This window comes from Tamandua tetradactyla, chromosome 2, assembly GCF_023851605.1.
Source record: "Tamandua tetradactyla isolate mTamTet1 chromosome 2, mTamTet1.pri, whole genome shotgun sequence".
Classification (NCBI taxonomy): domain Eukaryota; kingdom Metazoa; phylum Chordata; class Mammalia; order Pilosa; family Myrmecophagidae; genus Tamandua; species Tamandua tetradactyla.
In genome coordinates, this window is record NC_135328.1 from 105,276,603 (window position 1) to 105,296,262 (window position 19,660).

At 35.9% G+C, this 19,660-nt stretch overlaps 1 protein-coding gene across 1 annotated transcript in view; it reads right to left on the minus strand.

Annotated features, from left to right (window-relative positions):
• Positions 1–19,660, minus strand: part of TRPM6 (transient receptor potential cation channel subfamily M member 6) — a 218,955-nt gene that overhangs the window by 136,047 nt on the left and 63,248 nt on the right. Inside the window, exons 2-6 of the mRNA XM_077148441.1 lie at positions 16,793–16,872; positions 14,275–14,313; positions 6,342–6,519; positions 2,783–2,996; positions 57–181 (exon numbers count right to left, since the gene is read on the minus strand). Of these exons, the coding sequence (XP_077004556.1) occupies positions 57–181; positions 2,783–2,996; positions 6,342–6,519; positions 14,275–14,313; positions 16,793–16,872 (636 nt within the window). The remainder of the gene's footprint in view (positions 1–56; positions 182–2,782; positions 2,997–6,341; positions 6,520–14,274; positions 14,314–16,792; positions 16,873–19,660) is intronic.

Below are 19,660 nucleotides of genomic sequence, written 5' to 3' on the forward strand. Positions count from 1 at the left end.
CCAGGTGCAGCTGGAGACACGACCATTTCCTTTTCCTGTGAAAGGACTGTACTTACATCTTTTCCAATGAGGTCTCTCTGGTTCTCAATGACACCCCAAGGAGGGATTCCAACCGTCCAGATTTTTCTCAAGCATTGGGAGGAGTGAGCTTTCAGGGCATCACCAACATGCTTGGACACTCCTACAAACAATGAGTTTAGAAGTCAAACTTTAACTCAGGGATCATGCAAAACACAGCAGCTGCCAGAAAGGGAGAAATAAACAAGTGTGTACAAAAGGCTACTCTTAGAGAAAGTTGCCAAAGTAGCGGAATTCATTTCTGATGTTCTGGCTTCCCTCTCCCCTTGGGCACTTTCCAGCTCTGACCGAAGCTCTGATCCTGCTCTTGCCTGACTTTTTACAGCATCCCGAGTTTTGTCCCTCCAGGCCAAGCCCAGCCTGACTACAGGAATGTTCTGAGGATTTTATTCACTAACCTTCTCCACTGCAGAAGCGTCACTCGCTTCACTGAGGCAAACTAATTTAATAGCTTAATCCAAACTTAGAGCTAATACATTGATGTTTGTCCTTGGGAATAACAGTACTAATGAAAATTATAATAGCTAACACTGAACTCTTACCATATACTGGGCAATCTTTCTTTTTTTTTCATAATTTGCATTAAATATTCTTTTATTTTAAAAAGAAATAAAACTACAGAAGCATCTACTTTCAGTAAGGCACAAATTCCCAAAAGATTTCTATGTAATTTTTTATTAACTTTCTTTTTATTAGAGCAGTTGTAGATTTTGCTGGAAAATGATGCAGAAAGTATAAGTTCCCATAGACTACACACACACACACACACACACACACACACACACAAAGTTTTCCTTATTATTAACATTTTGCATTGGTGTGGGACCTTTGTTACAACTGATGAAACATTACTGTTGCAATTATATTATTAACTATAGTCTACAGCTTACATGTTTGTGTTGTACAGTTCTATTCTGGTAACATATACAAACTAAAATTAATCATTTTAGCCACTTTCAAGTATACAATTCAGGGGTGTTTTATATATAAATTCACAATGTTGTGCTACCCTCACCACCATCCATTGCTAAAATTTTTCCATCACCCCAAACAGAAACTGCACCAGTTGAGCATTAATTCTCCATTTCCCACTCCTACCCCTGCCCCTGTTTCCTGTATTCTAATTTCTATCTCTATAAATTTGCATATTCTAATGATTACACATCAGTGAGATCAGATCGTATCTGTCTTTCAGCCCATCAGTATGCACCTCATCCGGCTCCCATCACTCTTGTCTTCTGTGTCCCCTGCTACCTGGCACATACTCCAGGCAGTAGCCTCACTACTTGGGTCTGCACATATCTTAGCCTCCAGCTGTGTGCCTGGCTTGAGCTGTACCTCTGCCTAGAATGCCTCTTTCTCTCCTTCCTTCAAGATAATGCCAAGTGCCACATCTCCCTGCGAGCCTTCCTAGGTGCCTGCAGTTGGAACTGCAAATTATCTCCCTCTTTCTTGCACTACTAAAGCACTTTATTAATAGCTCAATTACACCCAGTCTCCATGGGTTTCTAGTTAGTTGTTCACTGTCTCTCATAGTGTGTACCACTCCTAAACCCAGGGCCTCTATCTTACTCATCTTTTTTTCATCCATATCACCTATCCAAATGCTTTATACATAGTAAATTCTTAAGGACATTTATATTAAGTAAATTTCAAAGATTCATGCCAAAATACATTCAACTATAGTAAGAAGCATCTCTAGAATAAGCGGCAATGTGTGAGCAGGGCTCCTCAGATTTGAGTGTGCAGACAAATCATGGAGGGATGCTGTTAAAATGATTCTGCTGGTTTGGAGTGGGGTCTGAGGTTTATAACTCCAGGTTCCTACGTGATGTTGATGCTGCCGGTCCAAGGACAGCACTTTGAGTAGGGCAGGCCCTAGAAGCCTGGGGTTGAATCAGGTCAGACCCTGATTGTTGGTTAAGGGAGCCCCAATATTTCCCTTTTTTTTTTGTTCATAGGAAGTATGTCAGTGGTCTTCACCTATTTTACTTGTGTCTCTTATCTGAAAGCAAAAACTAAAATAAGTAAAATTAAACATCTAATGCACTTAGGTATTCAGAGAAAAAGCCTTGCCCGAGTCTACCTTTCTCTGAACTCTGTGAACCTTCCCTACTCCCCATCCACCCTTGTTTGTTTGCTGGAAATAAAATAAGTAGTACACAATGGATTTAGAACTCTGTCACTTTCAATTTCTTCCAAGAATATAAAACCATAATTATCCCAAATGCAAAAAAATAAACTACCAGATGACCCATTAGTGACAGGCCAAATTCCTTGATTTTATTTTGCTTTGTCTTTTCAGTCATGTGCTTCAGGAATGACTCATTAAATCTATGTGTCAATGAATGCTAAGACAGATGGGTAGGCCCTGGCTTTTAGCTCATAACCAGATAGGAGAGCTAAGACACATCTCATTCTAACCTGTAAGGCAATCTCCAGGAGGTACCATAGAGCAGAGATCAGGTGCCATGCCACCTGATTCACAGTTAGAAAGAGGAAATAGAACAAGTAAAGATAGAGAGAGAGGGAGAGAGGAACAGAGAGAAAAAAGGCTGGATAGATAGAGGGCAAGAAAAAGAGAGCAGAGAGATAGAGAGAGGGACAGAGAGAAGGAGAGGAACAGAGAGAGAGAAGGAAAGAGAGAGAAAGAGAGAAACAAAGAAACAGAGCAGGAAGGAGGGACAGAGGGGGTGGGCTTTACCAGTATTAATGCCTTCCGTTATTATCCATGCTCCTGTCGTCTCCGCAGCTTTAATCAAACCTTGGCTGAATATCTCTTTAAGGTTAGGGGGCATCTTGAAATTCTGGATACCCCCATGAACAGAGATCACCAGCTTTGGCAGTTCCATGTTCCATTCTCTCAACATCAAATGTGACAGATGATCCAACTTGGTATCATAAGAAGTTCTAATATACTGGAAGACAGCACACATACAGCGACACCAAACAATGAACACAAAACAATGAAAAATACAGTCGAGGTATAGGAACAATAAGCACACAGCAGGGCAAGTGAAATGGCAAAAACTTGAAAGAAAGTGTTTGAGAGCTCTTCAAAAAGCTCCTCTTAAGATAACAGAAATATTTATGTTTAAAGGATTCCACACCCCCTTTAGGTTCCTGCTGGGAATTGCAGGTCACTGTAGGAAGGCTTCCTCTGCTTTTTGAGGTTGACCCACCAGTGCCCTCCAGAGAGCCTAAGGTGTGGCAGAAATACTTCAAACAACTGGTGAAAACCAGTACTTCAGGGACCCCACTAAGAGATAGGTGAAATGGGGCAGTTTTATAAATGCAATGGCTCTTAGTTTATGTAACCATGTCACATAGCTACACAATTTAAATTAAGATCAATGTACAGGTACACTTTAATTTGTTGTAAATTTTACATTCTACCGACTTCCTTTACATATAATTAGCCCCCACGTCCCCCCAAAACATTTATTCAAAAAACAAATAGCTTTCATAAAACAGCCATCTCTGACTGGTCAATGCAACTGAAAGAAAGAAGCAATAAGAAGGGAAAACCCAAATAGCAGGCAGCCAGGGAAGCATTCTGCATTTTGTCTAAGATTATATTGTATGACTGACTGGCTTTTGTCTTTCCAGCAGAAGCAGCCCACATCCAGACTGTTCAAATCATATTTGCCTCCCTCAAACACATGCCACCCAACAGCAAGAACAAGTTAGATTTAAAGAAAAAAATAAAGGAAGTAAGAAACTATGAGTCATAAAACTATAGCATAAATAACCACAGGTAGAGATCTACATACGTACAAGCAAGAACTATCCTATTATCTTGCAAAATATGATAGGGGTTGAAAACAATCTTCCTTGAACTTGTTGAAGCATATGCCCTCTGTTTCCTGATTAAAATATCAGCATTTTTTAATGGGTATGGTGCAGCCCTCACAGAATGTGAGAGAGAGAGGCTTTAAGTATGCCCAAATTTCCTCAATTTACAAGTGAGGACAGCGAGCTACCACAGCTTTATTAAATACTAGAAAAGAAGGAAAAAATGCAAGTTGGCCTTTATGAAATGGCTTATGCTGATCCAAATAATCAGTTGGAAGGCAGGGAAGGAAAGCGTCAGCCAGGTCACCTTGTCTCCATCTCAACTACTTCAACCAAGAGTGTCTCTCTTTCCGCTGTAAGCACCTTTAGTCTTTGAAGACATTTCTCTCTCCCTAAGGTTTAAGGTTATACATACAACCTTCATGAATTAAATTATCAGCACTATAGTCTTTTCTCTCTAAAGCCAGGCAAAGATTATACTCAAGACTAATAACTCATTCTCTCTTCTCTTCCTTCCCTATAACAAACTCCTTCAGGTAGTATCCTAATGGCAGAAAGAGGGGGTCACATCAAGCCCTCTGTGGAATGAGGTGATAATGGGAATACAGCAGGAGACCTGCTGAAAGCATTCCCACTGCTCAGTGTAAATCTGGCATGCAATTCTGGCTCTAAATATGAAGAATAGCCTTTTCTCTCCTGAGAGATTAAATAAAACACCTACAAGGACACACAAGATGTAACAAAGAGCCTAATGTTAAGCATGAAATATTTGAGATCAAAAATCTGTCTAACCATATTTTTCAGGTCTCCTAAATGTCCCATATTCTCTTGGCCTTTGCACAAGCTACCCCTTATTCCTAGAACGGCCCTACCTGTCTACCTCACCAGTTACCATAACCCTTACTTATCTTTTGGATCTCAGCTTAGCTGTCGCTATTTTCAGGTGGCTTCCTTGACAGCCTTCCTACTCCCCAAAATGAAGGTATAACTTTCTTGATGCTCTCAAAGCACCCTGTATTCCCTTTTCATTGTCTCAGCACCCTCTTTGGTAACTGTGTATTTCCTGTTCTCCCCACTAGACTGTAAGCAATGTTAGCACATGGAACACATGCTCTTTGGAGCATAGCCAAGTGTTGTGGGAAGCCAATAAATATTTGTTGAATGGATGAAAACTTGGAGTAAATAAAGATGATTATGAATAAAATGTAAACAAAAGTGGTCTTTAAGAGACAGCACACAAAAGGGACTGCAGAGGAGAATAAGGACAGTTTTTCTGCCAACTAGAGAAAAACACCAGCTCATAAAGTTAAATACAAGAGAACTAATAATTGGAATTGCAGGTTATTGTAGAACTGTGTTAAGAAGTTTGATTATGATTAGGCAGTTATGAACTGTCATTTCAAATCCATTCAAGTGACCCGTCATACTCTGTGGTACAGCTAATTTGAAGCTTTCCCAAGGTGGATTCCATCTGCAGTGATTCCATCTAATAAAGCAGTAGGTGATTAATATGCAAATCACATGTAAAAAACATATTTTAGACAGGAGAGAAATTACAGTGGGAAGCCCAAATACTATCATTCAGTGGATATGGAGAGAAGAAATTTCTCCCCTTTCTTCCTGAGAACAGACACTCATAAGAACAGAGTTGAGCAGCTATAAGTAAATGTAAATTACTACAGCCATATTTCAATAGACACTTCAGTTCTTAGTAGTAACTTTTCTGCATTCCTCAAAAAAGGGATAGCCCTTTATCAACTAAGGACAACAAGCCAATCTATTCTACAGAGGGTAAAAAATTGCCAAAAAAGTCAATCAAATAAAAAACTGGTCTTGCCACATCTGGAAAAGACATAAGGCACCTCAGCATTGAGGAAAGAAAAGAGTGAGCCCATTTTTGTCAAGAGATCGATAACCTGGGTCCTTTTTGCAATAAAAGGAAATCATCTGTGTGATGGTTAGGTTTATGTGTCAATTTGGCCAGGCGATGGTGCCCACTCGTCTGGTCAAGCAAGCATTGGCCTAATGGTTACTGCAAGGACATTTCATGGACTTAAACCATCAGTCAACTGACTGCACTATGACTGATTACATCTACAATTAACTAAGAACAGTGTCTTCAGCCCTGAGACACATTAATCCAATCAGTTGAAGGCTTTAAAAGGAGAAGACAGAAGAGAGAACCTGTCTCTTCACTTTAGCCAGTCAGCCTCTCCTGGGAAATTCATCCAAGACCTTCATCACAGTTGCCAGGTTGCCACCTGCCCTATAGAATTTGGACTCATGCATCTTCACGGGTACATGAGACACTTTCATAAAATTTCATATTTACAGATATCTCCTGTTGGTTCAATTTTCCTAAAGAATCTACACTAATACAATCTGATTAGTCTACATTTTGAGATGTTATTGCATGCGGAGGTTAGCCTTTGTTTAAACCAGCAAAACAATGTGTGTCATTAGCAAACCTTGGAATGGTAGGTGTGTTCTCCATCTTGGAAATTAATAGTGCCAAAGGTATCTGTAGGACTTTTAGTTGTGTGCTTTTCAACTGACCACTGTTCATTTTCGTTACCCTTGGCAGCTGAGGTGGTCCAAGGATAATCTATGCCATCATGGTCTCCAATCAATCGCCCACAGTAACACCTTAAATCCAGGATAAAAAACACATGATTTCAGAACACAAAATAGAAGCAATCTTTCTCCATTTTTCTAGAGTAATGTATAGATGACACATATTAATAATTTTACATTTTTCACATGAAGATATACATTCAATAGATGACACATAGAGGTTTAAAGAGCTTAAGTGAGTCATCCAAGATTATGCTGCTCATAATGGACAAGGCTTGGACTTGGAACCTTGACTTAAGGAGCAGAGATTTTAACCAGTGCAAAAAGAGCCAATAGGAATAACTTGAATGAAGAAAATGGCAAATGAATCATTGAAATACGTTTATGTCTGATATTAAATTTTGAAGTAACTAAAAAATAAAAATTACAGATATATGTAAAAATAGAACTCTCAATGGAAAGGAGATATGAAAGAGACTTGACTAGAAATATAAATTAAATAATAAATTATATGTAATAAGCTTTTAAAGGAATATTTTTAAATGTTCTTGCAAACGATTAGCAATTTTGAAAAATATTTAATATATATAGTCATAATTTATACTACATAACAAAATCAACTAGGCAAATTAAAGATACAGCCTTGTAGAAACTAAAAGTACATAGAAACTAACAGAAAATATGACACTGTACTCATTATGCTGTTTCTGAAAGTATGATGACTTTCTCATCTTTGATGAATTTGGATCACACAGAAAAAATGAAATGTGAATATACAAAACTTTAAAACTTTTTACCAATGAAAACTGATACATCTGTAGAGTGAGAAATGATTTTCTTCGACTATGTTAGATCATATTCCTATTACAGACAAAAAGCTTATTCAACCTTATAAGTGATGCAAAATAGAGGATAAACAAATAATAATTACATCAGAACAGTTTACCACCACTGGAGTTGTAAACTGAAGCAATTTTGAAGCACACTTCCTAATTTTAGCAAAATAATTTGAAACCATAACATTAAATGTTGAAAAAGTCGTAATGAAGCAATGACTTTTCATATATCCCTGAAAACACAAAAATGTGTTTAATACTTTTGAAAAGTAAAATGTTTACAAGTCAAAGTAAGCATTATAAAGATATTTCTGCCTTCCAATCCAGGATCACCACTCACAGAAATTCCTGAGAAATTCCATACATTCATTCAAAGTAAACAATGCAATAATCACAACAAAATGATATGTGAGGTTGTATTTATTATAATACTAACTATAACAGAGAAACAAAAAACAGCAAAAAGTGAAAACAACCTCCCGTTGCATATTAAAATGATTAAATATTATGTACCATTTCAAACAATTATCAGAAATATTAATTTTATGATCATCTTGAATGCTACACGGAAAATAAAAATTTTTGCATGTTAATTAAAACAGCAGAAACAAAATGATACAAATCTTATGAATATTAGTAGCTAAAGTATGTGAACAAAATAAACAAGTCAAAAAAGGTAATATACCTAAATGAAAGTGTTTGTTAGGATAGCGGACTTTCTGATATTTTTTTCTTTTTTCCTGTTGTCTATAATATTGCAGTGATATAGTTTTGCAATAATATATAACACAATATAGATAATAAAATATGATGATATTTTGTAATCTCTTGTTATTTCAGGAACCAAAAATTCATCACATGAATGAAAGTACCGAAGTATCACTGGTGACCCAGATGGAATAAGCCCACTAGGCTAAATCTCATAAATATTTGATGCTGCAACCCACAAAATACAAAAAAAATGAAAGGTTAAAACTCTACCAGAAACCCCACCTTTGGGCGAGATGAATGGGGAAAAAGAAGATCCCTATGGTATGGAGTTGGAGGAGGGAGACGGCCAGTTCTTCACTGTTTTTCTTTTTTTTGCATCTCCTTGCTTTGCCCCTGTGCTGGTTTGAAAGGACATTATGTCCCCTGGAAAAGCCATGTTTTAATCAAGGTCCCATTTTGTAAAATGGCAGAATAATCCCTATTCAACACTGTATGTAATTAGATCATCTCCCTGGAGATGTCTCCCAATCAAGAGTGGTTGTTAAACTGGATTAGGTGACGATATGTCTCCACCCATCTGGGTGGGTCTTAATTGGTTTATTGGAGTCCTAAAGAGGAAACATTTTGGAGAAAGAAGGAGATTCGGAGAGAGCAGAGAATGCTGCAGCACCATGAAGCAGAGAGTCCACCAGCCAGCGACCTTTGGAGATGGAGAAGGAAAATGCCTCCCGGGGAGCTTCATGAAACAGGAACCCAGGGGAGAAGAAGCTAGCAGATGACACCGTGTTTGCCATGTGTCCTTCCAGATGAGAGAGGAACCCTGACCACGTTCACCATGTGCCTTTCCAGATGAGAAACTCTGAACTTCATCGGCCTTCTTGAACCAAGATATCTTTCCCTGGATGCCTTTGATTGGACATTTCTATAGACCTATTTTAATTGGGACATTTTCTCAGCCTTAGAACTATTAACTAGCAACTTACTAAATTTCCCTTTTTAAAAGCCATTCTGTTTCTGGTATATTGCATTCTGGCAGCTAGCAAACTAGAACAGCCCCTGAGTGTAAACTCTACTTAAAGAGCTGCACAGCAGTGGTTGCATGAAAAACTAAAACTTTGAGAAAAACTCAATCATTTTGGAATGAGGTAAAGGGGGCAGATCAGAAAGCATGTGAGAATCCCAAAGAGGAGAGAGCTTGAGAAGGGAATATCCCAATCTGTAGATGAACTCACATAAGTCCAGAGTTCATTCCTAAATTGCTTGGGCATAGGTCAGATCCAAGGTGCATAACAAAGATTTTTAATAGTAGAAAAAGATTTTAATTCCTGTCCAAGTCTCAGAAGAACACCCAAGCTGCATATGTGCTGAAAAGATCCTAAGTGGCCCGTAGCAAACCCTTTAAAATTTGAACTGAAACTGAAACCACCATGTACAAAAGAAAAAAAAAAAAGAACATGTAGTGTGAATTTAACTGGATTCATTGCTTGAGAAAACTAAAGAATAACATTCTCCAGGGCATTTTAACAGGAACCAGAGTATATATAACATATTATTCAAAATGTTCAGGATACAATTCAAATTATTCAATATATATAAGGAATCAGGAATATGTGGCCAATTCTTAACAGAAATGATGATTAACAGATGCCAACCCTGAGATGACACAGAAGTTGGAATTATATGACAAAGACTTTAAAGCAACTATTATAACTACATTCATGTTCCATAAGATAAAAGAAAACACATTTGAAATTAATAAAAAGATACAAGTCCTCAGTAGAGAAATAGAAACTATAAAAAAGAACCATTAATGGGGATGTAAAAGCAATTCAGTGACAGAATTCTCACCTGCCATGCAGGAGACCCAGGTTGGATTCCCAGTCCATGCACTTCCCAAAAAAACAAACAATCAAGCAAAATAAACAAACAAACAAAAACAACCAAACCTAAATAAACAAAAATTCAACAAATGGTGCTGCAATAACAGGGATTCACATGGAAAAATAATGAAATGTGACCCCACCACACGGCATACAAAAAAAAAAGAACCATTCATGTAAAAAAAAAATTATATATATACAGTTAACTACCATCATTGTCCACTTTAGGTTTTTACATAAATGAGAACAAATGTATGTCATATTACAAGGTGTTAAAAATGTGATGGTATATGGAAAAAATGCAATCAACCAAAATATGGTCTATAATTTACAGTAGGACTATAATTTCTTCATTAATTGTGACAAAAGCAAAGCATCAAAGCTAAATGTAAATAAGAGGGGAATATAAAGGAAGGGTATGGGACTGTTTTTTTTCTTCCTTCTTACTTTACAGAAGAAATGGGAATGTTTTCAGATAGATTGTGGTGGTGAACGCATAACTATGTGATTATACCAGGAACCATTTTTTATACACATAGGATGGATTGTACAGTGTGTGAATAAGATTGCTTAAGAAATAAACCAAAAACTACAAGTGCTGATGGAGATGTGGAGAAAGAGGGACACCTACTCACTGTTGGTAGGGAAGTAGAATGGGTGCAGCCCCTCTGGAGAGCTGTGTAGTGGTTGCTCAGGAAGCTAAGTATAAAATTGCCATATTATCTAGCAATTATGTTACTAGGCATTTACTCAGAAGAACTGAAAGCAGAGACACAAATAGATATTTACACACAGATGTATATGGCTGCATTATTCACAACTGCCAATGGATGGAAGCGGCCCAAAGGTCCAGCAACTGAAGAGCTGGACAGCAAGCTATGGGACATATATATATATATATATATATATATATAATAGAATATTGTGTGGTTGCAGAAAGGATGAATTTATGAGGCATACAATGATGTGAATGAAACTTGGGCACTTTGTGTTGAACAAAATAAGTCAGAAGTAAAAGGACAGATATTGTATGGTCTCCCTAATAAGAACTAACTATAATCGTCAAAAGTATAGGTTATCAGGAGATAGAAAGAGAGCAGAGATTGGGCAACAGATGCTCAAGGAGTACAAAATGCTCAATAGAGTTGATTGTAAAGGTTCAGAAATGTTAAGCACAATATTGTGTGATGGTAGCACAATACTCTAAATGTGATTAACAAAGCTGTGTGTGAACATGTTTGAAAGAAGAAAGCTAGAGTCACGTATGTCACCAGAAGACAAGCTAGAGGACAAAAACTGGAACTGTAAAACTTAATAAAACCTAGAGTGACAATGATGGTGGTTAACTGTATAAGTATCAGAAAACTAGAACAAACGTACATCACTATTACAAGGTGTTAATAACAGGGTGTTATTCAGGAAAAACAATTAATTTAAACTAAGTTCTATAGTTAACAGTAACATTATAATATTCTTTCATTAAGTGTAACAAAGGCACTATACCAAAGCTAAATGTCCATAATAGGGACATATAAGGGGAATGGGATGTTTTTCCTCAGAAAAAATGAGAATGTTCTCAGGTTAACTGTAGTGGTGATTACATAACTATGTGATTATATCAAGAATCACTGATTGTACACTTCAGACGGATGGTTTGGTATGTGAATAAAACTGTTAAAAATAAAAATAAGGGAGGTAAAAGGGTATGAGATATTTTGGGTTTTCTCTTTATTGCTATTTTGGAGTAGTGAAAATGTTCTAAAATTTATTGTGGTGATGAATGCACAACTATGTGATGATACCATGAGCCAATGCTGTATACTTTGGATGGATTATACTGTGTGTGAATATATCTCAATAAAATTGCATTAAATATATATATATATACACACACACACCCATACATTAGAAGCATGAAAAAAAAATGGCCATTTTAAAGGTCAAAAGCACAATATTTGAAATTTAAAAATTTGTTGGATGGACTCAATAGCTGAAAGATGATAGAGGAAAGAGTTAGTGAACTTGAAAACATATCAGTAGAAATTACAATCTGAAGAACAGAGTAAAATAAGATTTTAAGAAGTAAACAGAACATCAGTGACTTACGAGATAACATCAAAAAGATTTAACATTATGTCATTGAAATCCCAGAAAGAAAGGAGAAAGAATACATATTTGAAGAAATAATGACTAAAAACTCCCCAAATTTGATGATATATTTTCACATTTAAGATGCTCAGGGAACCTCAAACAGGGAAAACTCAAAGAACACCACAACCAGAAACAAGATCATCAAACTGCTGAAAACTAAAAATAAAGAAAAAAGTCCTGAAAGTAGCTGAAGAAAAATGACACATTATATAGAGGGAACAATGATTTTAATGGCTGTAGATTTCTTCTCAGAAATCAGAGGCCAGAAGACAGTGGAAAAAGATCTTTACAAAGAAATCAAAAGGAACTTCTTCTGGCTAAAAGAAAAAAGCATCATAAATGGTAACTACTGAATAAGCATAGAAAGCTATTTTTCACCTCTAAAGCTCTATAATACTGATGACATTGGAAACCAAAATTATAACTTTTTTTGGTGGGGTTGTCAGTAAATGTCAATGCAATACATATGATAATTGCAACATAAAGAGGGGGCGGCAAAAAAATGCTTATAAGTCTCCTACATTTTACATGAAATGATAAAATATTAACTCTAAGTAGACTGTACAAAATAGGTATGCATACTGTAACCCCTAAAAAATAAAAATAAAAAAGAGATTAGCAAAATAGTTAATAGATAAATTAAAATGGAACAATAAAATATATTCAAATAATATAAAATAAGGTAGCAAAGGGAGATATACAAAAAAAAAAATACAGGGGGCACAAACTGTAATATAAAATGGTAGGCTTAGTTCCAACCATATCAATATTGACATTAAATAGAAATGGTCAAACTAGTCAACTAAAAGATAGAGATATATTGGATTTAAAAAATAATACCCAACTATATACTACCCACAAGAAATCCACTTCAGTAAAAAAATATATATATTAATTAAAAGTACAAGGATGGAAAAACATACCATGCAAATAATAATTTTAAAAAAATCTGGAGTAATCATATTAATGTCAAAAACAGACTTCAGAACCAAGAATGTTTTGAGAGATAAAGAGGGACATTACATAATGATAAAAGGATCAATTCACTGAGAAGCCATAACAGCCTTAGGTATGAATGCAGAGTTTTAGAGTACATGATGCACAAACTGTAAAAACTGAAAGAGGTAATGGATAAATCCAAAATTATACTTGGAGACTTCAATATTTCTCTCAGTAATTTATAAAGCAAGTAGACATAAAATCAGTAAGGATTTAAAGTATAGGCTCTATTACATACTCAAGAGCAGTATTCTCTAAAGTGAGGATGCTCTGACAATCTATTGGAGTAAAACAAGGAAATTTGGTCCTGATGCATGCAATAGCACGGATGGGCCTTGAGGACATCACGTTGAGCAAAATAAGCCAGGTACAAAAGGAAAAATATTTTATGGTCTCACTAATATCAATTCATGAGTAAACTCTCAGAGTTTAGATCTAGAGTACAGGTTACCAGGAGATAAAAAGGGGAGTAGAATATGGGCAGATGATGCTTAAGGTGTGCATAATTTTTAATAAGATTGATTGTAAATGATCAGAAATGGACAGAGGTGATGGAAACATAATACTACAGGTGTAGTTAACAGTACTGAGTGTAAGTGTAGTTGATAAGGGAAGTTAAGGTTCGTGTATGTCACTAGAAGGGAAGCTAAAGGATTTGTTGAACTTTGTACACTGAATTCTTTTTGTCTTTTTTTTCTTTTTTTAAAATAAAAGCAAGTTTAGCATTCATTCGATCCAGAATGCAAACTTCAGACTGTAATCAGAATTGAGTAAACCTCATTTCCTTCTACTTACAAAAGAGAAAGGTAACTAACACATAGTCTAAAAGGCAAATCATTGTTGAAATTTGTATTGTACTAAATTGCTCATGTGGAATGCATTCACCTTACTTGAAATCATAGCTCAAATACAGGGCCCTGTGTGTGAGACATATTCATGATACAGATAAAATGCAAGGTATTAAAATGAAAATGGAATGCTTCACAAATGTTTCAATTGGTAGAAGCTTTTACCACAGAGCATTAACCATTTACATGTCTCAGTAATTCAAGTAATCCATTATATTCAAATAATCACTCTCTTTCCCCAAATAAATCTCACAATTCTTTTTAAAAACTTCCCTTGGAAAGGTAAAGAGCATGCACCAGTAAAGTCCTGTCAAATACACTGAAGATGTGAGGACACCATCCTAATAAGGCTCAAAAAGTTTGCCTAAATGCCAAAGGGAATTCTATTTATCTATGTCTTACCTGATTAAATTTTGGCAGACCTGGCATCCTGCAGTACATCTAAATTAATAAAATAAAACCTCTGTTAAATTACTGATATATTTGAAAATATATGCAACACATATACAGTAAATATGTTATCTTCTTTGGTCTGGAAATCAGGGTTTGCTGAGTACTCATATAGCATTTCCCAAATATTCCCATATGTCATTTACCCAAATGCAATCACCCTGTGGCAACCATGATCTAATGAACCGAACACTGAGTTTGGAACTGAAATACCTGGATTGAAATCTCTTTGATTAAAGATCCTTCTAAAGCCTCAGTTTCCACATCCAGACCCATAAGGTCTTATCTGACCCATAAGGATTATCGGAAATAATATATATTTAGTGTCTTACTTTAACTTGTACATTGTCGTGTGCATAATAATGGTAGCTGTTATTTGTAGTAAATTGTGATAATAATATGAAATTCTTTAGAATCAAGTAGGATAATACACATAAAGCAGTTCTATTTAGTAATGGATGGTGGTGACGGGCACTAGCATTGTGAATGTAATTAAGCCACTGAACTGAGTATTTGAAAGTGGTTAAAATAGGAAGCATCATGCCATAGTTATATTAACACAGCAAAAATATTTTTAAAAGCAATTCTAACACTACAAAATATTACCAGCACAAGGGATGGTTGACAATATAATGATTATCCTTATTAATCTTGCTTTTTATGATTCAGAAGGACCTTCTGGATTTCAGGAATTAACACGGTCATCAATGATCGTATTTTAGGTGGGAAGAAGTTCTAACAGAGAACTCTAGCAACGCAACGGAAGAAAAAGCATTGTTATTAGAATCGCGGTCACTCTAAATTATTCAACAACTAATTTCAGGTCTTTTACTTCTTCTTGCCCCAGCCTTCTTGGAAATTTCTTTTCTCAGAAGCTTCACTGAGCTTGAAAATGAGAAGGAGAAAGGTATTATAATCAAGTGTATCCGAACTATTTAGTTTTGGAAAACAAAAAGGGAATCAATAAAAAAGATAAACTTGGAAGTAAATTCAGAATAGTGAACTCGCATCCATTTTTTATGGAAGTAACAATGCAGAAAAGTAACAATGTTGAGGCTCCTTCTAGAATCTAAGAAAAATCCTGCGTAGGAAGAATGGCCATAGTCACGCATTAATTTTCTTACAATCCCACAAAAATAGAGATTGCTTTTTTGGCAAATAAGGTAGTAGATGTTGGACGATTCACAAAATTATGATCACTGATATTCTTCTTCTTGACTCCAAGGCTAATGACCTATAGTTCAACCAATTCTATGGGTTTCGTGGTAGTTGCAAAGATGCTTTTCCATTGACAAAAGCAAAAGGAACCACATGAACTTGGTCTGCTTTGCATTGCAGCCACCATCTCTTACAAGCAATCATAAAAGATGAAGGGAAAAAACAAGCTTATCTTGGCATTCTGTAAACATTTTATAAGCAGGTAAAATGAGAATTTCCAATCACAGGGCTTAAAAGTCATAGGTAATTCATCAAGGGTGGGACTAGTAAATATTTAACAAAGGAAAGGAGCACGCTATTTTAATCATCCCCAAAGGACAAGAATTTCAAGGACCCCACCATGTGACCCCTTATAATCATATGGTTTGTAACATCTAAACTTCAAATAAATATAAGGCCCAATGTTGGAAGGATTCTAAAAATAGAGTGGCTCTCTCTAATTAAAATATTGTCCTTCAAATTTCCTTTCTTTTTAATTTTTTTTCCCAGGGCAATGCCACACAATCTTCAATTCATGGGCCTGATTACGCTGAGGAATTTTCCATGGACCTTTCTTCCATTATCTTTCACTGACTGCTTTTTTGAACTTTGTTCTATAAGTAGAATTTCCAAAGGGTTGTCAAGAACACAGGCTAGTCCAAGTTAAATCATTCCATTTCACTGCCTATCTGCTCAAATGAAAAGTCTGTGGGGAAAAAAAAAATGGAATTAAAATTAACTGTTTGCATAATCTGAGCACAGTGTCTTGAAAAATGCCATATAACCACTATCTTCACAGATACTTTAATTAAAGGTAAGAAACATTCATGATAATTTGCAGCCCACAGATGCTATAAATTATTTACCCAAACCTCATGTAATGCATGCACTACTAAACATTTCCCTGATCTATACCCACTCATCCAGAGAAACTGGAGCATCAAAGAAAAAAGACCAGCATGAAATCCACCATGATGTCAACATGAGCTCCATCAGGGTTGCTTTTTTTCTTTGCTAGACTGCTAGACTGCATTAATTCATTCAACAGATATTTATCAGGAGTCTACTACATGTCAAGCACTAGAATGTAAGAGGATTCCGTATCAAGGTCTCTGTTCTTACCAAATTTTCTATAATTACACATGTACTACTTTTCTCACCCAAAAGAGGAAGAAACAAACATTGGCTAAAGAGCAAATAATGTGAACTTTATAGATATTATAAAATGTTCCCAAGGAGCGTTCTGTTTTAAAATTTTAATTAAAAATTATACCTGTGAGGGTCCTTTGAACTGGGTATGATTTTGCTACATTCCCTCTTGTTGAATACTCCTTCAATCCAGGATTTCTGGGACTGAAAGAAAGTGTCATTATTTTGATATTCTTATTAAATGAGAAAGCAGTGTACCTACTGCTTGTTATAGATTGATAAGACATATGTGAACATTGTGGATACTACCTAAAATGCCAAGGTCAACACCAAATAAGCTAAGTGTTTACTGGTTTCTATTAGAGATAATACATCTATGATAGATAATATGTTTATAGATAAATATAGGTACAAATAATCCAAATGAGAACCCAACAATACAAAGTCAATTGGACCATAACTCACCTTAAGTGAGGAGATTCTTCCACGGACAAACGGGCAAGAACTAAACATATAACTAGCATATTCCCTTAAATCTGTTAAAAGTAACTTTTGTATCTTGCACTATAATACTGCTGAGTGAATGTCAAACTCCACAAACTTCAAAATTCTCACTCATAAGATCCCAATTTGGTTAAGATTCCACAGGAAACTCGAAAGAGTGTCAGAGGAGAGAAACACTTCAGCAAGATTCAAGAAATACTCTGCAAGCTTGGCTTGCCCCTGTCAGTTGTTGCTTCACATTAACCCAGCCTATGAATATCCCTCAATCCAAGTGGAGCATGGTACTTTCTTGTCCTCCTAATAAAATCTCTTCCAGGCTAAAAAACTCAAGCCATAGCCAAGCTCTTTCATAAGCCATATTAAAGGTCTAGAAGCAGATCCCTAAGAGCACCCAATCAACTAATGAGCTCACAGTCATCTCCTAACATGAAAAAAATTTAACTCAAAATGGTATAAGGATGTAAGTGTGGCTATAACTTCTCATATTCATGTGCATCCTACCACTGATGGAAATGCACTGCTCAAGAAAGCATGATACAAATCGAGCTTGGAATCTCATTATCACACTGTCCTCAGGTCTCCAGATGATTACAAATGAGGCCACTTATAATGAAGTCCTTTACATACTGTGTTCCAGTTTATATGTTTTTAGTGCTTAGCCAATTTAGTGAACGCCTTTTCATACATAAAATATTTGCTGACCATGTAAAAGGAGCAAGCAGGTAGAATAATTTAAGATGACTCTGAACTGGAGCTGGGCAATTTCCCTTGTTTATAGAAAACAGTTAAATGAGTACTAACCAACGAATCACTTTCTTTTTTTCCTCTTGCTTAACAGGATTTGAACTCTAATTATACACACTTTTCCCCCTTTCTTTTTATTGTTGTAACATACACACAACTCCATCCTGGAGAATGATCCATATGCACTTGAGAAGACTGTGTATTCTTTTATTGCTGGGTGGAAGACAGAATATTCTAGGTCTAGTTCATTTGTAGTACAATTCAAGTCCTCCATTTCTTTACTGATCTTTTGTATACATGTTCTATCCATTCTTGAAAGGGATACATTGACGTCTTCTATTATGATTGCAGGACTGCCTATTTTGCTCTTCGAGTCTTCCAATGTTTGCTTCATGTATTATGGAGCTCTGTTATTAAGTGCATATATGACTATAATTGTTACATCTTCTTGGTGATGGACTCTTTCACTTCATTTTCATACTATCCTTTGCCTATTTTTAATAGTTTTTAACTTCAAGTCTATTTCTGACATTAGTATGGCCACACCCATTCTCCTTCAATTACTATTTGTGTGGAATATTTTCCCCATCCTTTCAATCACCAACCTATTTGTGGCTTCAGGTCTCAAGTAAGTATCTCGCAAAAAAAAATCCATACAGTTGGATGAAGCATTTTTCCATTTATTCATTCTCTAAACATTTATTAGGTTCCTAAGTTTTCCAAAGCATTGGGAAAGGGGTTACAGGGGAGTTTGCATGTCCGCAAGGAGCTTTTCATTCTGAATGAGGAAAAATCCGAATCTATTATTTCATCCAGCAAATATTCTGGCAAGGCCTCCATACCACAGGCTGGGAATTCAACAGTAAAGACGAAGTTCCTGCTCTCAAGGAACTCAGAGTAAAAAGGAAGAAACAGATATGAAATTGATAACATTAAACTTCATGTACACAAATTAGCTATTAAAAACAAGTCTGCCCTGATGGCTGTATGATTTATAAAACTCTTCTTTCAATTAATATCCACAGATTTTCTGCCAATAATTTCTTCCCTAAGTATATGATTCCTAAATGAATTACACCTTTATGGCTGTGCTATAACATATGTTACATAAAATATTAAAAAAAAACAGATCCAAAAAAGGGTCCTTAATTTAGAAGCCTATATAAATAAATTTGGCAAGCTGTGACCAGTGATAGCCTTCTTACAAAAGGCTAGATAGCAGACACTGACAGGATTATCTAGGCAGATTATTTACCTTCTTTATAGCTGTTTCTTCACCTATAAAAGTGGAAGCAATCCTGCTACTACATAAGGCTGTTGACAGGATTAAGTAAATTAAAGGTTTAGAAATTTTCCTGGGATTTATTATGGCTCAATAAAGCTTAAGTATTATTTTTTTTTGGTAGTATCAAAAGTAAAAGTTAGGAACTTAATTTGGGTGTATCTTTTTCCATAGAAAAGTGCCTCCTGACCTCCAATTCTCATAAGACCTCTCTCATACTACAAATGTAATTACTTTTTAAAAGTCCACTTTCAACCAGGATTCCAGCCACTAGAGGCCCCGTGACAATCACCTCTGTTGCCCCAGGGCCCAACCCAATGATCGTTGAATGAGCAACAAAATGAACAAACTTAAAAATAGAACATCAGGAATGCATGATACCACTTTTCCTCCAAAGGTGTAAACAGGAAAGCTCTGCAATATCAAAAACACAGAAACTTTCCTCCTGCATCTCAGCTCAAA